The 16,443-nt window shown below is 48.6% G+C and overlaps 4 protein-coding genes across 4 annotated transcripts; 1 reads left to right on the top strand and 3 right to left on the bottom strand.

Annotated features, from left to right (window-relative positions):
• Positions 1-485: 485 nt before the first annotated feature.
• Positions 486-3,384, bottom strand: cyc8 (putative transcriptional corepressor Cyc8; the record flags this gene model as incomplete). The annotated part of the gene is made up of 6 exons (XM_057229137.1): positions 486-2,176; positions 2,241-2,397; positions 2,454-2,546; positions 2,598-2,777; positions 2,843-3,129; positions 3,186-3,384. The coding sequence occupies 6 exons, from the start codon at positions 3,382-3,384 to the stop codon at positions 486-488; spliced, it is 2,607 nt and encodes an 868-aa protein (XP_057084227.1).
• Positions 3,385-9,289: 5,905 nt separating this feature from the next.
• On the top strand, positions 9,290-10,323 carry N7447_004876 (uncharacterized protein; the record flags this gene model as incomplete). The annotated part of the gene is made up of 2 exons (XM_057229138.1): positions 9,290-9,754; positions 9,808-10,323. The coding sequence occupies 2 exons, from the start codon at positions 9,290-9,292 to the stop codon at positions 10,321-10,323; spliced, it is 981 nt and encodes a 326-aa protein (XP_057084228.1).
• Positions 10,324-11,996: 1,673 nt separating this feature from the next.
• N7447_004877 (3'-5' exonuclease) lies at positions 11,997-13,877 on the bottom strand (the record flags this gene model as incomplete). Its single annotated transcript, XM_057229139.1, has 1 exon — positions 11,997-13,877. One exon carries the CDS (start codon positions 13,875-13,877, stop codon positions 11,997-11,999), a length of 1,881 nt encoding a protein of 626 aa, XP_057084229.1.
• Positions 13,878-14,999: 1,122 nt separating this feature from the next.
• On the bottom strand, positions 15,000-15,812 carry N7447_004878 (uncharacterized protein; the record flags this gene model as incomplete). Its single annotated transcript, XM_057229140.1, has 1 exon — positions 15,000-15,812. The coding sequence occupies one exon, from the start codon at positions 15,810-15,812 to the stop codon at positions 15,000-15,002; it is 813 nt and encodes a 270-aa protein (XP_057084230.1).
• Positions 15,813-16,443: the final 631 nt, after the last annotated feature.

Genomic DNA, 16,443 nt, shown 5'->3' on the forward strand with positions numbered 1-16,443 from the left:
CGTGCCGTCCAGATTTTCCGGCCCCTGGGAGACTTTTATGGGTCTTCCTGCTGCCAAGGCAAACGGCCAGCAATATGGTTTTTTAGGACATCCACATTGTGGGCTGGAATGAAATGGAGGCCGAAATACGTAATGTTTAGGACGGTAATACAAGAATAAAAAAAATAAGGAGACGTTATAAAATTTACTCTACCAAATTTCAGAGTATCAAACAAATGATTTGCTTCAAGGATGCCTAATGCATCATAAAAAAAAAGATTCACAGTGAAAAGAGACTAAGAAATCATAAAAAAAGAAGAGAACGAACAGACATGACGAGTATTCAGCGCACGCGCTTGAAACCAGGTAGTCATCGTAACTCGCACATTCATACCGTACATCACACACTGAAAGAGGAAGGACAGGGAGGAGCAAGGAAGCGAGAGATTTGGGCTTTGCCAGTTTTAACCAAACCACATTAGTTTAGTTGGAAGAGGGAACACCTTTTATGCCGTGGGCTCGACCTTAGATGGAGTAGTGGCACGGGCATTGCCGGCACCATTAGTGGGGTTGCCAGCAGCGCTGCCATTGGGGCTGCCCTTGGAAGCAGCAGCAGCCTTCTTCTCTTCCTCAACTTCGTCATCGTAGTCTTCATCGACCTCCATCTTGCGCGCGGGGGGCTCGTGAGCAGGAGGGGCCTCGGGACGAGGAGCTTCTTCCTTGACCGGGGTGTTGGCGGAAGGAGGCCCGGAGGGGGGAGCGTTGGCTGGGGGGACAGAGCCCTCCGCCATCGGAGGAAGGCTGGGGCCAGCAGAAGGGCGGGGAGGCATGTCTTGGATCGAAGGCAGAGTAGGAGGGTGGTGAGCAGCCTCTGAGGGGTGGTAGTTCTCATTGGCACGACGGGCGTCCTCGCGGCGGGCCTCGGAGGAGCTTCGTCGTTGCATCTCACCAGGAGAGGGCAAACGAGCGGGTGGGCTCGGGCGGCGGCTGTTCTGGTCATCCAGACGAGCGCGGCTCTCTTGATTTTCATGCTTCTTGACTGGACCAGCATCAGCCTCCCATTCGCGGCCGCGCTTCATGGCGGATGGGGGGCGATCTTCGCGATCACGAGCAGCAGCCTCAGCAGCAGTAGCAGCTGAAGGAGGGGCCGGGGCACCAGAGGCGATGGAGTTCCCGCCTGGAACTTGTGGGGGGAGAGTAGGACCGGGGTGGAACTGTTGGAGAGGGTATCCTGAGCCTGGCGAAGAGGGACGCTCATCGCGAATAGGGCGAATTTCAGGAGCAGGACTGAAAGGACGATTCTGGTAAGGAGGAGCAGCGCCGTTGGACCCAGGAGGTCCAGGGGGGCCAGGAGGAGCGGCGGGTAGACCAGCCGGCATAGCACCTCGCCCACCAAAGGCATTGCCGCCACTAGGGGCGCGTTCGTGGCCTGGACCCGGAGCATTTCCAAGCTGAGGTAGGGTGTGAGGAGGCGGGTAGGCATTGGGATCACCCATCTTTGGCGAGCGAGGCGCGCCACGGGGATCCGGGAAGGCCCGACCAGGCTCCTGTCGAGGACTTTGAGCGGGAGCACCGGGGATCCGAGCATCGCGCTGGTCAAGACCGTTCGATGGGGGACCTTGGCTCTGAGACTGAAGATCGTTGATACCACGGTTCCAGTCAGGAATCTGTCTTGGGGGAGCAGGAGCTTGTGGAGGGGGACCGATGGGGGCCGGGGCACCCCACTGAGGAGCTGGAGGTGCACCGACGCCAGGTGCCTGATAAGCCTGAGGATGAACATCCTGGGGCTGAGGAGCGGGGGCAGTGGGCGGCTGTTGTCCAGCCGTGCCGGCAGACAGCTGACTTTGAAGCAGCTGTAGACGGGCCTTGATGTGGACGTTGCTGGGATCAAGATCTGCGGCGCGTCCGTATGCATCCAGCGCATCGGCGATCTGGTTGTTGCATGATTCGTACAAAGTGCCCAGGTCATACCAAACCTCCGAAATGTAAGGGTTCAGGCGGATCGCACGGGAGTAGGCATCGAGAGCATCGCGGTATTGGTTGATCTGGTAGTAGAGGACACCAATCGAGCACCAGAAGGTAGGGTTGCGCCCATCGCGATAGACGGCTTGCTGGTAAGCTTCATACGCCTTGGGGTATTTCGCCATGGACATGTAGCAACGACCGAGGAGATACCAACTCTGGGCGTCATTGTTATCTGGTAAAAGAATTGATTAGTTTCAATGCATTCAACTCAAACAGAGAATTCAAATTGTGCGTACCAGCATTGACAGATTTCTCCAAAAACTGGATGGCCTTCTCCTGGCTTTGGAAGGCATTACTCTGCTGGTGGTAAAGCCATCCAAGTTGCTGGAGAACTTTGGCGTGGTTTGGATCCCGTTCAAGGACACGCTGGTAGGCGGATTGCGCAGACTCAAACTATGGATTTCATGAGTACAAGGTAAGAATCAAGAGTGGGAGGAAGCATGACTTACGTCCTTCTGTTGCTCGTGAACATGGCCAATCTGGAACCAGATATCTTCTTCGGTCAGAGGTCGTGGGGGATCGCTGACGATGTATTTGAAGCACTGTGGTGGATTAGTCACAGCTCAAGACTCATACCAACAGATTGCACGTACCTCCAAACTCTGGTTGAATTTCTGCTGCTGCTTGTATATGATTCCCAGGCGGAAGTAGATCTCATTGGCCTTCTCGAAATCAGGTGCCATGCGCATCACTTGCGAGAAAGCCTCTTCCGCATGATCCAGAGAACCATAGCGATCATACAAGATACCGATTCCATACCACAGCTTGGGTTCCTAATGAGGGGAATTGGAGTCAGCGACTAATATTTCAAATAAGATGTGAGGGGGAAACGGCGTACCTTAGGGTCGCGCAAGTGGTAAAGGGCTTGCTGGTAAGAGGTGTATGCCTCTTGCAAGTTATCCATCATGAGATGGCAGTGGCCCAAGCTGCCCCAAGTCTCTCCATTGCTCGGATCCAACTTCAAAATATTTTGCAAGTACTCAATCGCTTTGGGGAACTGCTCTTTTGTCCGTAAGATGCATGAAATGGCATTCATGGCTGAGATAGACCACTGGTTGTGACGCAGGGCCTGCTCATAAGCATTCATCGCACCCTCCAGGTCGCCCATCAATTCGGTCAAGCTTCCTACAAACGGGACTGTCAGCATTCGCCAGTTTCTCAAGTCTGCCGGATATCCTTACCTATTTGAAGCCAGACTTGTTCATTGAGTGTGGCTATCTTTTGTGCGGTTGTGAGAGAAGGGACTCCCTTTTGACCTTGCACAGGAATTGCTGACATATGACCATTGGCCTGTGCCTGCGCCTGTGCATGTGCTGCGATATGCGCTGCCGCATGGTGAGGAGCTACACCCGCGGTGGGTGATGGTTGAGTATGAGACATGTTTCCGGAGAATCGTGAATATGGTTTGAGTTGAACCGTGTCGCGACCGAACTCTCGAAGTGGGTTTGCGACACGATGATACAATCCAAGTTTACACCACTATTAGACACCGATAGAGTGCACTCTTGTGATGTTGCACGCCAATCCTGAGGCGCAATTTCCGATCGACCGGGGCAAAGAGCAAGGGAAAAAAAACGAGGGACTGGTCGCGAAAGAAGTAAGGTCCCTCACGCGACACTATCCAGCAGTGAAGGGTGGTAGTTTTCCAAAATCGATTAGATCTCGCGTTTCCGAAGATAAATGAGTGGCGCGAGATGGCAGTGACACAATCTCGGGGGTAGGTGAGGTCACAGCTATGTAGAGCTAGACGCGCGAAGGTGGAATGGAAAAAAAATAAGATGTTGATGAAATAGGCGAAGATACAAGGCGATACCGTGGGGAAAGGGGAAGCCAGAATTGAAGATCCGAAAGCCGAAAGGGAAGAGAGAAGGAAGAGTCGAGGGGCTGGCAGGAAAGGTGAAATTCGCCAAGAGACGCTAGTGGTTGCGTAGCTCCCGGCCGTCACGACTGATTATCTAATCCAAGCTGACGCTCAGGAACGGCTTAGCGTTATGGAGAAAGATCTGGAGGCGGTTATGCTCGTTTTCTTTTTTTCTTTTCTTTTTATTTTATATTTTATTTTTATTTTTATTTTCCGTTTTATCATTTTTTCCCTTTTTTTTCCCTTTTTCTAATCATTATTTTTTCAGACTCTAAAACCCACCCATTGAAAGAATCATGCATATAAATGGTAAAACTATGTACTTTATATCGTTCTATATAAGTATAACAATCCTCTATTACAATAAGTGAATTCCCAACACGAACCCACGAACCTCCGGTAAAAGACGCCGAGTGGAGACTACCCCCGTGGTTGCCTCTAAGGTACGTTAGTGCGACTGTCCTCCGTGTAGCCCACAGGGCCGTGCAGCCGCATTGGCTTTTCTCAGATCCCTATTCCCCCCCCCTTTGCCCAGCACTTTTAGTACCGTACTTAATCCTCCGTACATAGCGGAGACCACCTCCGGGAATAATATTAATTCTCTTTGTATAATTCGACTCATCCGTATTCGGTACATATAAGCTACCTAGGTAATTCAATGTTTTGGGCTGCACAGATCAAACCCGGAATTGTGCAGGGTGTAGCTGTCGAGTCACCCCGTGTCCTTTTTTTACTCTGTCATTTTTCCCCGTTTACAATTCCAACCCCCCTTCTTAAAAGTCCATGGATTTTGTCACAAGTACCATGCAGGGTACCTTGACTTGCATATTCGCCCCTTCCGTCATTATTGTTCCTTTAAGCGGCTTAGCGTAGTTTATTTCATTTTATTCAGCCACAGGGCTCTGTGATTGTGGCTGGTGCATTCCGGTGGATGATCTTGACATTTCCAGTGGAGACTCCCGGATGTGACAACTTTGCCTTTGAATTCCCACACGGAGTACGTACGAGCACTTACATATGTACCAAATATCTCCTTCGTACAAAGTACATATACTAAGTATAGAATATACATGGACATGTCAGAGAATATGTGTACCTTATATTTTCTCCCAACTCCACTTGTGCGTGGGCCTCGTTTTCCAGGGTTTGCTAGCCGAGCCGTTTTGTCTCGTGAAACGGAGAGGGGGTTTCCCAACAGGCGACTGTCTTATATATATGCTCAGGTACTCCGTACTTCTTAGAGATCTGGGCTACACAGCCGTTATTTTAACTTGCCGACCGAGTCAAAAACCCTGTCATTGACATTGATATATTTACCCTCTCTGACCTTTTCTTTTTCTTTCGCTTTCCCTCTAAATCCCTGCTTGGATGGTTCTCGCCCTTAATTAGTCAGTGCAGAATACATTTAAATAAAGAGAAATACCTCTGCAACTGCAAATCTCGGAAGCATGTCAAAAGCCAAAGCTCCCCGGGAATTACGGCAATGGCCCGACTAGAGACAGATCAGCCGCGCGCATGCCACACTGCACTGCAGTCCCATCATTGTGTCCACTGTGGAGACGGCCCATCCTGAGACCATAAATAAATAGTAAAAACTGGCACCCCTGCAACGGGATTTTGCAGACGCCATGCTCCGACGTGGGTATGACCGTGCGACACGATTCCAGAGTTAAAGTCGAGGCAGGGGGGGCAGAAACCAAGGCTAGACTTGACACTGCAGGACTGACGCTTCCCAAGTTGACTGAAAGAAGAGTCAAGTTAAGACATATATCCTACTCCGTATTTCATGTCAAATTGAGTTCTTGGCGGGCGTGGCTTATCTGCATGGTCAACGGTACTCTGTAGACCCTCCACCATTTGCTTCGTGAATATAATACGCCTCAACACCTCGGGGTAGTCGGATCATAATTAGGGGGATTTTTTCTTTTTTTTTTAAAAAAAAAAGCAAGGCACAGCTAACCAAAAAAACAAAACAAAAGTTTCAAGTGTCTTGCCAAGACTTGATAGTGCAAAGTGCAGGGATTGAAGACTGGTCCAGTTAGGAGACAGACGTTCGATTTGTGTGACCTCGACAACCAAAAGCCAAAATAGATCGGTCCATTTTTCTACTCTCCCCGATCACTGATAAGATAGGGATCGTGGGGAGAGTCCAAGGCCTGAAAGCGCGCCACTTCAAACCAGGCTTGGTGTAGATGCATGGTTCAAGGACGTGGGGGGGGGGGGCACAGATGCTTTCTTGTGTGAGGTACTTTCTGTTGGGTAACATGTCTGTGCTGTTATGTGTTGGGGACACGAGGGATATATAAGTCTGATCATATGTATAGTCTAGACACTGATGCTTATCATTTGATGCTGGGTGGTTTTAGTCGATCAGGAGAGTCTCATGGTTGCATGGTTGCAAGGTTACCCCAGGCGGGCTCAGGCCTTTAACGCGGGTCCTTTTCAGGTACTAGGCCAATAATACCAAGCAGTTATTGATGTGGGCTGAGCCGACTAGGTAAATTCCAAATCTAGCCCATCACATCTTAACTTGTGGCTGCAAGCCCCCATCAGCCACAAATTGGGGAACCTGGATTTCAGTGGGATCTGTTGATAGTACATACTGAGGGATTATTTTTGTGCTGACATATTTGAATGATCTACTTCCCGAGTTGAATTTTTTTTCTTTTTCGATCGCTGGTTGTATTTGAAGCATCAGCTCAGCATTATATATGTTTTGCTATAGACCCGATTTTTCAACTTAGTGTTTGGTTGAATTTCTTTAGTGCGGCCATACACCGTCTTTGCAGAGGATTACACTGGACACCAGAAGGGCATTCAAATGTCCGAGTCTTGTATTCTCGCAACTTTGCTGCCCAAAAGCCAATTTTCCTAACGGGCACGTGATCACATGTGACTTCTCAGGGAAATCTCGATTTGCGGTGTGTTTTGATACATACTTATATATCAGGAAGATGATATGAAATACCAGATCTAATCAAGCGTGGGTATATGTGTAATCTATACTAAAAAATACTAGGGGAAAACCCGAGGACACCAAGAGCGCTCAGAGTCTTCCCCAGGAGGATCCATTGAGCGCCATACTTCCAACTCCCTTTTTTGCCAAATTGATAATGGGGATCGATCAGAATTCTATACGCACTACGACGTAGGAGATGCTCTACCAACGACTATTACTATTTTGGTTGAGACGAAGAAGTTAAGTGAAGGAACCATGTGATTATGGAGGCCTAGAAAATCGCCCTAGGTAAGCCAGTATCGGAGCCGTGATAATCATGCCGGAGTTTATAAATACGAGGATCGAGGATCGAGCCCATAAGCATACCCAAGCTCTCCCGACTTGATCGAAATGTCAAAATTGACGAAGATCAGAGAAGTAACATTCGGAATCTCAGAAGCAGCCTCAGTGAATTGTTTCCAAGCTTCTGTATTTCGCGTCCTCAATCATAATACGACTCGATAGTGTCGGCGGATGTTCGTCGTGGAGTACAAAGAGCTTGTAATGGATAATGTGCTGGAAGTATTAGTGAAAAGTACCCCATATGGATATAGGACAATCTCTGGAAGGGAAGTCTGATATACGTGTCGCAAGGTGCGGTTGGTGCCTCGTGGGCGAAGAGCCGGGAAGAAATGCTGCTCGGATGGGATTTTGGTTGGGGACATCGACTTCGGCTTTGGGGGTAGCTATGGGGGGTCCTTCGTATATAAAGTTGTACTTGTCATTTCCTAGGGAAATATGCAAGGAATTGCAGATATGTCGGCCTAACATGACAGGTAGAGAATTTTGTCGATCGGGTAGCTGTGAGACTTGTGAGATATGGAAGCGTCGATCATTTTGAGGGTAATCCATAGCCGGCGCATGAGCAGGCCGGCTACGGAGTACATGTTGGATGGTTGGCTTAGAACAGCCAAGTTTGCGGGAATGATTGATCTACACTCGCCACATGTCATTGTCATGCCATTGCGTACTTGGCTAATAGCAGTTGTTCCGTTGACTGGTTGATCGCGGGCTGAATTTGAGGAAAGGCACATCACCCCCGGTGCTGATTGAGCAAATACTGACAGCCTAAGGGACAGCATGTAGCCGTAAATAAAGGGAAAACAGCAGACTAGACAGGGAGCTCGGTAACGGTGCCGTGCCGAGCACAGAACGCGCAATCAGTCGCTTCTGACCGCTCAGCCAAGCAGAGAATACGGGATTGTATACAACGCCCAGGAATTCAGACAGAAAACCCCTACAAGCCAAGAGTTGAGCTCTAGTCGAGGAGAAAGCAAATTCAGGAAAGCGGGATTTCGGAGGCGTTGATTCGCCAAGATAAATCGGATTCGTCTCAACGGGACAGTGGAATGAAAGGACCGGAAAGCCAATACTTCCAAGGCTTCCAGGGTTAGATATCTGGTAAGAGGGTTAAGAGAGGTATTTATTTCGGCTAATCCTATGCACCTGAGGTAGACTATTGACAAAAGTTAGGTAAGAGATATTGAACCAACTGAAAATTATTTCTCCGAACTCCAATGCCAACACTCGCCAACCTCTCGGCGTCTGGGCGCCTGACCCCTTGACCCTTGGGAGGTACTCTGCCCCTGATTTGGGGGTAGGCACCTATGTATATCGTATGCCTGTGAAGTTCTGCGGGGGTTCTATGAGTGCATCACAATAGAATTCAAATGCCAAACAGCTTATCTATGTAACTTTCTAAGGCTAGAAGATTTCAAGATTATATAGATTGGGCAATAGGAGTGATACATGCCATCACGTGCGTATAGCTGTTACCGCGCCAAGACTCCAGGCTTCGTCTCAGCGCGGATCATCTCATTACAATCAACCAATCAAAGACCGGGAATCGTTTACTTATCATCCCCGATGGCCACTTGGCGTCTTGGCAGGTGGTAAAATCTCGTAATTCATCTGCACCTTTGACCCCTTAGGCCACTTAGCATCTTTGTCTCATGGTAGGACGATTTCATATCTTGTCCAATACAGCCCTACCCTGTCATCAAGTATGCTCTAGATGTCCATAATCGGGATCCGAGATAACAGGATCGACAGGATGCACACAAATGATTCTTGTACCCCATACAAGGCTCGACTCAATGCCAAGGGCTCGGCATCTGGGCGTCTTGGCGAGAGGGATTGCAAACAGCAGGAAATGCTCCTCCGCTGTCTTGCACGGCCTTTTCTGGGCTTTCCTGCCATTTCCGCTCTTTCTAGCTGCGGCTCTCCGTGGTCTCTTATAAGTCTCTCTTCCGCCCTCTCTGCCCACCCCCTTCCACCTCCGACTTGTCAACCGAGAGCCCCCTATGCCAGAAAGATTACGATTACGGAAACCATGTGGTGAATTCTACATATAATAGTCGCCCTCTGTGCGTCTACCTTCTACGGCTCTTACTTCGTCTTTACCCACTATTATCTCCTCGCCGGCCATGCGGTCACCGGAGATGTCATATAGTCCCGCCTACTATCAGGATCAAAGATCTCTTGGAACGACACATCCTCCCTCGATCGTCACCCCTCCACCGGCTACCCGTCGATCCCAAGAACACTCCTCTGTATTGGGTCACCCTATAGGTGGATCTCGACCCTCATCTCCTATACCGAGCCGGGACGTCAGTCCGCGCACCTCCGGCTCACGGACACAACGTGTATACCATAATCAGCCAGTGGGAGGATCTTCCTGGCCCGGTTCAGACCCTCGAGAGATCGACTCCGCTCTGGCCGGCTCGACATCAAGTGCATACAAGGAAGAGCGCGCCCAGAGCAGCTGGGCAGATCGGCCGTCATTAATGCCGGGGGAACATTCCAACCCCAGCATAGTCCGTGTCCGAAAACGAGCCATTCCAGACGACGAAATAGTCACCAATGAGGGCCAGGATGCTCTCCTGATGCTGGTAAGTACGCCATACAGCGGTGCCATGTTGTATATACTAATAAAATCTGGCAGTTCCGTCTCACAATCGTCCCATTCTACTCATTCGGCGCTTCTCTATATACCATCTTCGCCTTTCTCTTCGCGCTCTTCGTGTCACCTTTCCGTCTCTGCTCATTTTCCCCATACCTCCGCGCAACGACGTTCGCATCACAACTTTGCGATCTCCTTTCTCCTGTCCTCCACATCCATGAACGTCTCGTTTGCTTGCAGCCACCATCAGTGAAAAACCGATCATCCTCGACCCAATCGACTCACTGGATCCGCTCAGAACCAGATTCAGACCAACAGTCAGTCCTATCTGAGCCGAGCGAGGCCTACGCTGTGATTGGTTCATTTTCCGTCCTCGTCCTATCCCCATTACTCAGCGTTGTAATCCTCCTCTTCGCATGGACAGCCGCATTTTTCTGGGTTTTCTCCATGGTTTTAGGTAACCCAGACGGCACCGAACGCAAGGATGACGGCCGCACCGCCGTTCTTGGAGTCTGCAAATGGTGGCGGTTATGGCTTTGCAAAGCACGGAAATCATAATAAGCACCAACCAGAGCCTGCTAGAAAGACGCAGGCCAATCAGTGATACATCTCACCGCCAGCTTCACGAAAGCTGCATCAACCCCCTTCCCTTACCTTGAAATATTGTCCCACATTGCATGATACCCTCCCCTCTCGGTACATAGGCGTACGCCGGGAATACGTGGAACGACCTAACTTTGCTTTACTTTTATCCTTCACATGCTGATATTACCTCCGTCCCTGGTGGCTATGACTATACACATTCTGCATCGTTGATGCATACGGCGTCTGGGATTGGCTTTTATTTTACACGGCGTCTTAGCGGGCGCACAGTGGCCTTGAAATTATTTCGACGTGTACCCTTTTGTTATTGTGTCTTACAGACTATCTGGGGTTGATTGAGGATCCCCCTGCCCGACTCGATACTTTTGATCTTGTCTGGTGAGCTGGTGGAGATTTTCAACCTCCCTTGGAACTGTACTTGTATGTACGAAACTTGTATGTGAGAGGAGACTGTATGTACGCACTGCTCTCGAGTGCGAATTTGATACCCGGGCTTATTGCTTTTGCTTATTGGTATTTGCTTGAAGTAAACAATGTAGAGCCAGCCGCTTTGTTTTTTTCACGACGCAAGACTTCAATAATCCGATCCAATTGACTTCGGATGATACCAGGGACGTTACGTTTAAGATCCTACTTTGATACCTTTCCCCCTTCTTAGGCCCTAAGCCTTTGACAATGTCTGAGGTCGTCGTCTTCTCTTTTGCCCTGCTAGATGGGGACTAACGTAAAATGGAAAGTAAATGTGACTGATGAGTCTGGTAAGTGAATTCGAGGTCAACCGAGCTGGCAAAAAGGAACAGCAAGATACGTACTATTCATTTTACAAGATGTAACATTTACTTCAACTGTGTAGTAACCCATACCGGGATATGAACTATGGAGGTTTCCCCTCACTATTCCCGCTTGCCTTGGCCGAACGTCTAGTCTACTCCACGGGACTAGGACTATCCCTGTAAAGAAATCCCCACATTTTGCAAGTCTTTATTGTGTCCGCTAAACAGCCTTATTTGGCTACATCTTGGCCCCCTGCTCTCTGAGTTATGTAAGAAACTCGTGGCTTAGTTGAATTTCTTTCAAAGAGCTTCCCCGGGGGTCCAATATGGACATATGTCGCATGGGACACGATAATTGGCAGCGTGAGCCAACACTCATCCTATTGTAGCTTTTGCGGGGCCAAGTCATACGCCGGTCGATATTGGGATGCTGCTTCCGCCTGCCCTTAGACATGATGGGCTGACGGACTGATGAGTGATGGGAGGCGTCTCAGTCGTTTGGCTAGCATCCAGCCTAGTTTTGCCACTTTCGATACCAGGCTTAGTCACTCGATAATATGGCAGACCTCTCTTAGTATTGCTGGGGAAACACGCACTGTGTATAACAATGCCTCCAGGCTGTGAGGTTGTGTTTTGTGAAGGCCACGAGCTTGTTGAATTTGAGTGGCATCGATTTTGTGGACAAAATTTATTTGTCATATTGCATTGCGGGCCACGTCAAGTATAAAGACAAAGAGAGTAACATCGAATAGCTCAATGATTGCACGACTGAACACATAATTGAATTGTCATATAATATCATAATTAACAGATAATTACCTGTATAGGGATATTACACGTTTAGACATGGAGGTATCAAAAGAATGAAGCTGCGGCAGCTTCAATAGTTACCTGCTCGTGTTCGACACCATCACCATCATGGTCGACAAAAGAATAATCGGGGTCATTAGCATCATCATCAGACAGGTCAATGGCCTGAACATCCAAACCAGCAACGCCACGAGACAACATCTGGATCTTTATCTCCATATCATGTTTTCTCTTTTGCTCCTTCGCCTCTTCCTCCGTCGTCCTCTTCAGCTCCCTCTCGTACACGCGCACCTCCTCTTGGTCCCGGGCATTATCTGCCCATACCTTCAGGTGCTCCGGGTATCTCAGACACCAGATCACAATATCCCGTGTTGCATGTGCATCCTCCAGCGCACTGTGGCCCTGTTTCCCGACTTGAATATCATAATTGACCAATTCATTGGTAAGAGTTTTCAGACTCCATGTGCGGTTGAGCGCTTCACTGGCGTGAACATTGTAGAAGACCGCTTCGCCGGTAATGATGGAGGAGTCGACAATATTCCAGTGGATGATACCCAGGACATCAAGATCATTGTTGAGAGAATGGCCAACGAGAATAGTCTCGCTATCCATGAACTCCCATAACTTCGAGCGCGCTCCTTCCCAGCCATTCAACGCTGTCCCTTTCTTGACAGCCTTGTTCATGGCACCAGGAGTCACCCCGCTAAACCGAGAATCCCAATTCACGACTTTCGCTTTCGGCTGTACATAATTGTTGATGAGAACCTCGCCCGTCAAAAAGTCAATTGCGCTCAAAAATGCAAGCTCCCGACGACCTGCCTCGACTTGCACCATCTCACAATCAAGCACAATTGCTTTCCTTTTTGGCAAGCCGTCCGAAGAGCGAGGAACTTGGCGGAAATGTCCTGTCTTCGGAGGAGGTCTCTTCGACGGGCGTCTGCTGACCTCTGCTAAGCCAGCCCGGAAGGTGAAGCCTCGTGTGACCAGACGGGTGTCCGAGTGACACCGTGCCGACAAGTAGCGGAAGATCAAGTTTTGTTCGAGTGGCTCAAGGATAACATGGTAATTTGCGTTTTGGATGGCAGGCGATGAGGAATTCGGGGGCCCAGGTTCAGAGGTCTTGTTCCATAGGTCTTCATAAGTATCTACCCTCACCGGAGCACGTACCGGGGCCTGGTTTGATGTGCGCTTTTGAGCTGGTTTCGCAGATTTGGCAGGCAAGATATCGGAGTGATCCAGGGACTTCTCAAGATTCGTTTTCTTTGGAGCAGATTTCGCAGGTTTGGCGGACAAAGCCTCAAACAGACCCTCGGACTTCTCAGTCTTTGTTTTCTTTGAAGCAGATTTCGTAGGTTTGGCGGACAAAGCCTCAAACAGATCTTGGGACATCTCAAGCTTCGTCTTCTTTGTAGCGGACTTCGCAAGGTTGATAGACAAGGGCTCAGAAAGATCTTGGGACTTCTCAAGCTTTGTTTTCTTTGTAGTGGGCTTCGGAAGATTGACGGACAAGGGCTCAGAACTATCCTGCGACTTTCCTTGCTTCGTCGTCTTTGGGGATGGCTTTGCAGGCTTGACAAAAGACTCGGACAGATCCGGGTACTTGTCATATTTCACAGACTTTGGGGCTGATTTCGCGGGTTTGGCAGACAAGAGTTCAAGATCCTGGAAGTTCTGTTGCTTTGCGCTCTTTGATGCGGGTTTTGCTGACTTGACAGACTTGAGATCGGAACCATCTAGGGGCTTTTCATGCTTCTGGGAGTGCTTAAGCAACGCTGTTACATTGCCAAAAGATTTGTCGCATGGACCACATGCGAGTTTGTGGCCTTTGGACTCAAAATGAGCCTTGACGGCGCCAATGCTTTTGAAGCCACCTCTCTGACATCCAGGACAGATAAATAACTTATCCATGGCTGTGGGCAAGGACATGATAGAAAGAGAAATTGACTTGTTTTTGTGAGTGTAGAACTAATACGGAAGGATCTCAGCAATGTGTATGTCTTGCCTAATCGAGCCCAAACGTGGCAGGGACTGACGTTACACTTCACCGGTGACTGGGAGCGACTATGAACCAACGGGCCAATATAAATTCGATGAGATATTCTTTGATAGTCTTTGTCAAAGTTATCTTGCTTAACTTGAGCCAGTCAGATCAAAGGGCAGAGTGAATTGACAATTGATCTCAAGAGGGAGGAAATTGGCCAAGCCGAGATTCTGCCAAATTATACCGGCTTTGATTATGGCCTGAAACATCAGGCAGAAGAAGGCATTTGGATGTCACCAATCACAGCGCAAGAGAGTCTTTCTAATAACTAGGCTAAAGGTTTCGATTTGAAGACTATATCATTCATTTGAAATATTTCTCACATTCAACATACCTTACACAAACAACCTGCTCAGTAGAAAATAAAAAAATAATGACATGAACACAAACAGGAAGCAAGTCAAGACACCAATGCTTGGTCTTTGTAAATCCACGCAGTGTTTGTTCCTTTGCCACCGTACATTCACAAAGAAAAGATCGCATGCGCCAAAGTCCGGCCAGAGTGGGCCCACAATTTGAATATCAGTATCCTGATGGCATTGCCAGAGCAGAAAATCACTCATTCGGTGGACTCCCGACGTTCGCACAAGAATATCCACGGAGGATCGTCGACTGCATACATCCGAGCTCCCAGTAGGAGAAATATTTCTCTGACAACATTCTTCTGCCGAGACTCGCTCTGCGCGAGCAATTTCATCGCGTGAAGTATATGCCAGGTACACATTTAGAAACCTTTTTGTTTGGCGACAAGATTGTTTCATGTACTGAAGCCACCATCTAACTAAGACCTTTTTGCTACCTAGTTCACCCAAGGGATTTCTAGTACTTAATAGTGACTTATAGGAATATAAAAATTAAAGTTTAGATTATGTTTAGTTCTAAAAGGCCACCAATATGCAGAAACCAATAATTTCGCTAGATCAGGAAACAAATCAAACCGTGGACCTTTGTGGAAAAGGCTTAGTCTTCCTTGCCTTTTTCCCCTGCCCATGAGTCGTCTTATATATCTAAAGTTCCTCTTCTGTAGAAAGTTCTGGGTTTATAGGAAATTCTTCTTTCTCATCAGATACACCACCTATACCATAGCCTTCCTGGGGTGCTTTCATTCCTAGAATCGCCTCTTGCTCCCCGACGTGCAATCTCGCTGGATCCGGTAAGTCTGGATACTCTGGTATCTCCCCAAGTGCCAGTTTCTTTCGAACAGGAAGGCTATGATCATCGTCGCCGTCTGTGTCATCCAATCCTCGTTTGGGTGTCCTTGCGGGTGCAGGAGTAGGAGTAGGAGTAGGAGTAGGAGTAGGAGTAAGGGCAGGAGAAGGGGCAGGAGCAGGGGCAGGAGCAGCAGCAGATACAGGTATAGGCACAGGTGCGGATGCTGGCGCCGTTGCTGCCGCCTTTGCTGGCGCGCTCACCTTTGCTGACCCCCGCATTATCGCCCATGCCGATCCCGGTGGCCGCCAATGGGGGTTGCTCGGTGGAGGGAGTCCCCAATTAATGGGATCATGGTGTCGGTAGAACTGACAAAGATCTGTTAGAGCTTCACCAAGCTCATCGTGAGCAAAGCCTTGAATAGATGGGGGTAGATTGAGTATTTCAGCGATAAAACCCTCGCGTATGGTGGCTCTACGGCAGCTTGACATAAAAAGACAAGCAGTAAGCCCACCGGTAAGGAGATGTTCCCTTAGCTCTCGGTCGTGAACTGTTCGAATAACGTTCATTACCATAGTTTGGGCTTGGGGGTTCGCCCAGAGACCAAGTCTATCCCAAAAACCTCGTTCGCGTGCTGCACCCATACCCAATCTGAACTTGGCTTGCGGCATTTTGCAGATAATAACTGAATAAATTTATGTAGAGTTGAATTGTGTTGGTTGTTGGATCGTTGGGCAGATCAAATGGTGGCTGTGAAGATGGAACTAGAGTGCGCTCTTTGTGACCGAGGCGGACTTAATTTAGACCAAGGCTTCGTTGAGAATGCATTGTTTGTTATCTCTGACAAAAAAAGAACCAAAGACATGGCTAAAAGGGTTTATGAAATCCTTTAACTCACAATGTGGTGAACAAAAAGGAGATTCTTTAGGTATTTTCTGAATATAATGGCCCAGCAACAATGACAGAGTAAATTATAATGAAATTCTATATGGCCTTAAGTACTCATCTGCTTTGACATAGAGATACCATGTGGAACTAGGAATCTGTGACCGTTAAGTCTGAGTTGATTAGGGAGCACCACATGAGGGGGATTACCCATTTATGTAAAAATGAAACCTTGTCCTCTTCCAAGGTTATCAACATTCCACCATGCCATCATAGTTGAGCCATCTAAATGAGCTGCTTCATTAGCAGCTAGCATGGCCGCCATCGCCTCATCAAAATGACAAATCGGCTCTGGCAGTCCTCCTAGGGGGTATACACTTTACTACCTGAGTCCTCCTTGATTCGATCGTGCCTACT

The sequence above is a fragment of the Penicillium robsamsonii genome (genome assembly GCF_028829455.1).
Source record: "Penicillium robsamsonii strain IBT 29466 chromosome Unknown utg000003l_segment0_segment0, whole genome shotgun sequence".
Taxonomy (NCBI): Eukaryota; Fungi; Ascomycota; class Eurotiomycetes; order Eurotiales; family Aspergillaceae; genus Penicillium; species Penicillium robsamsonii.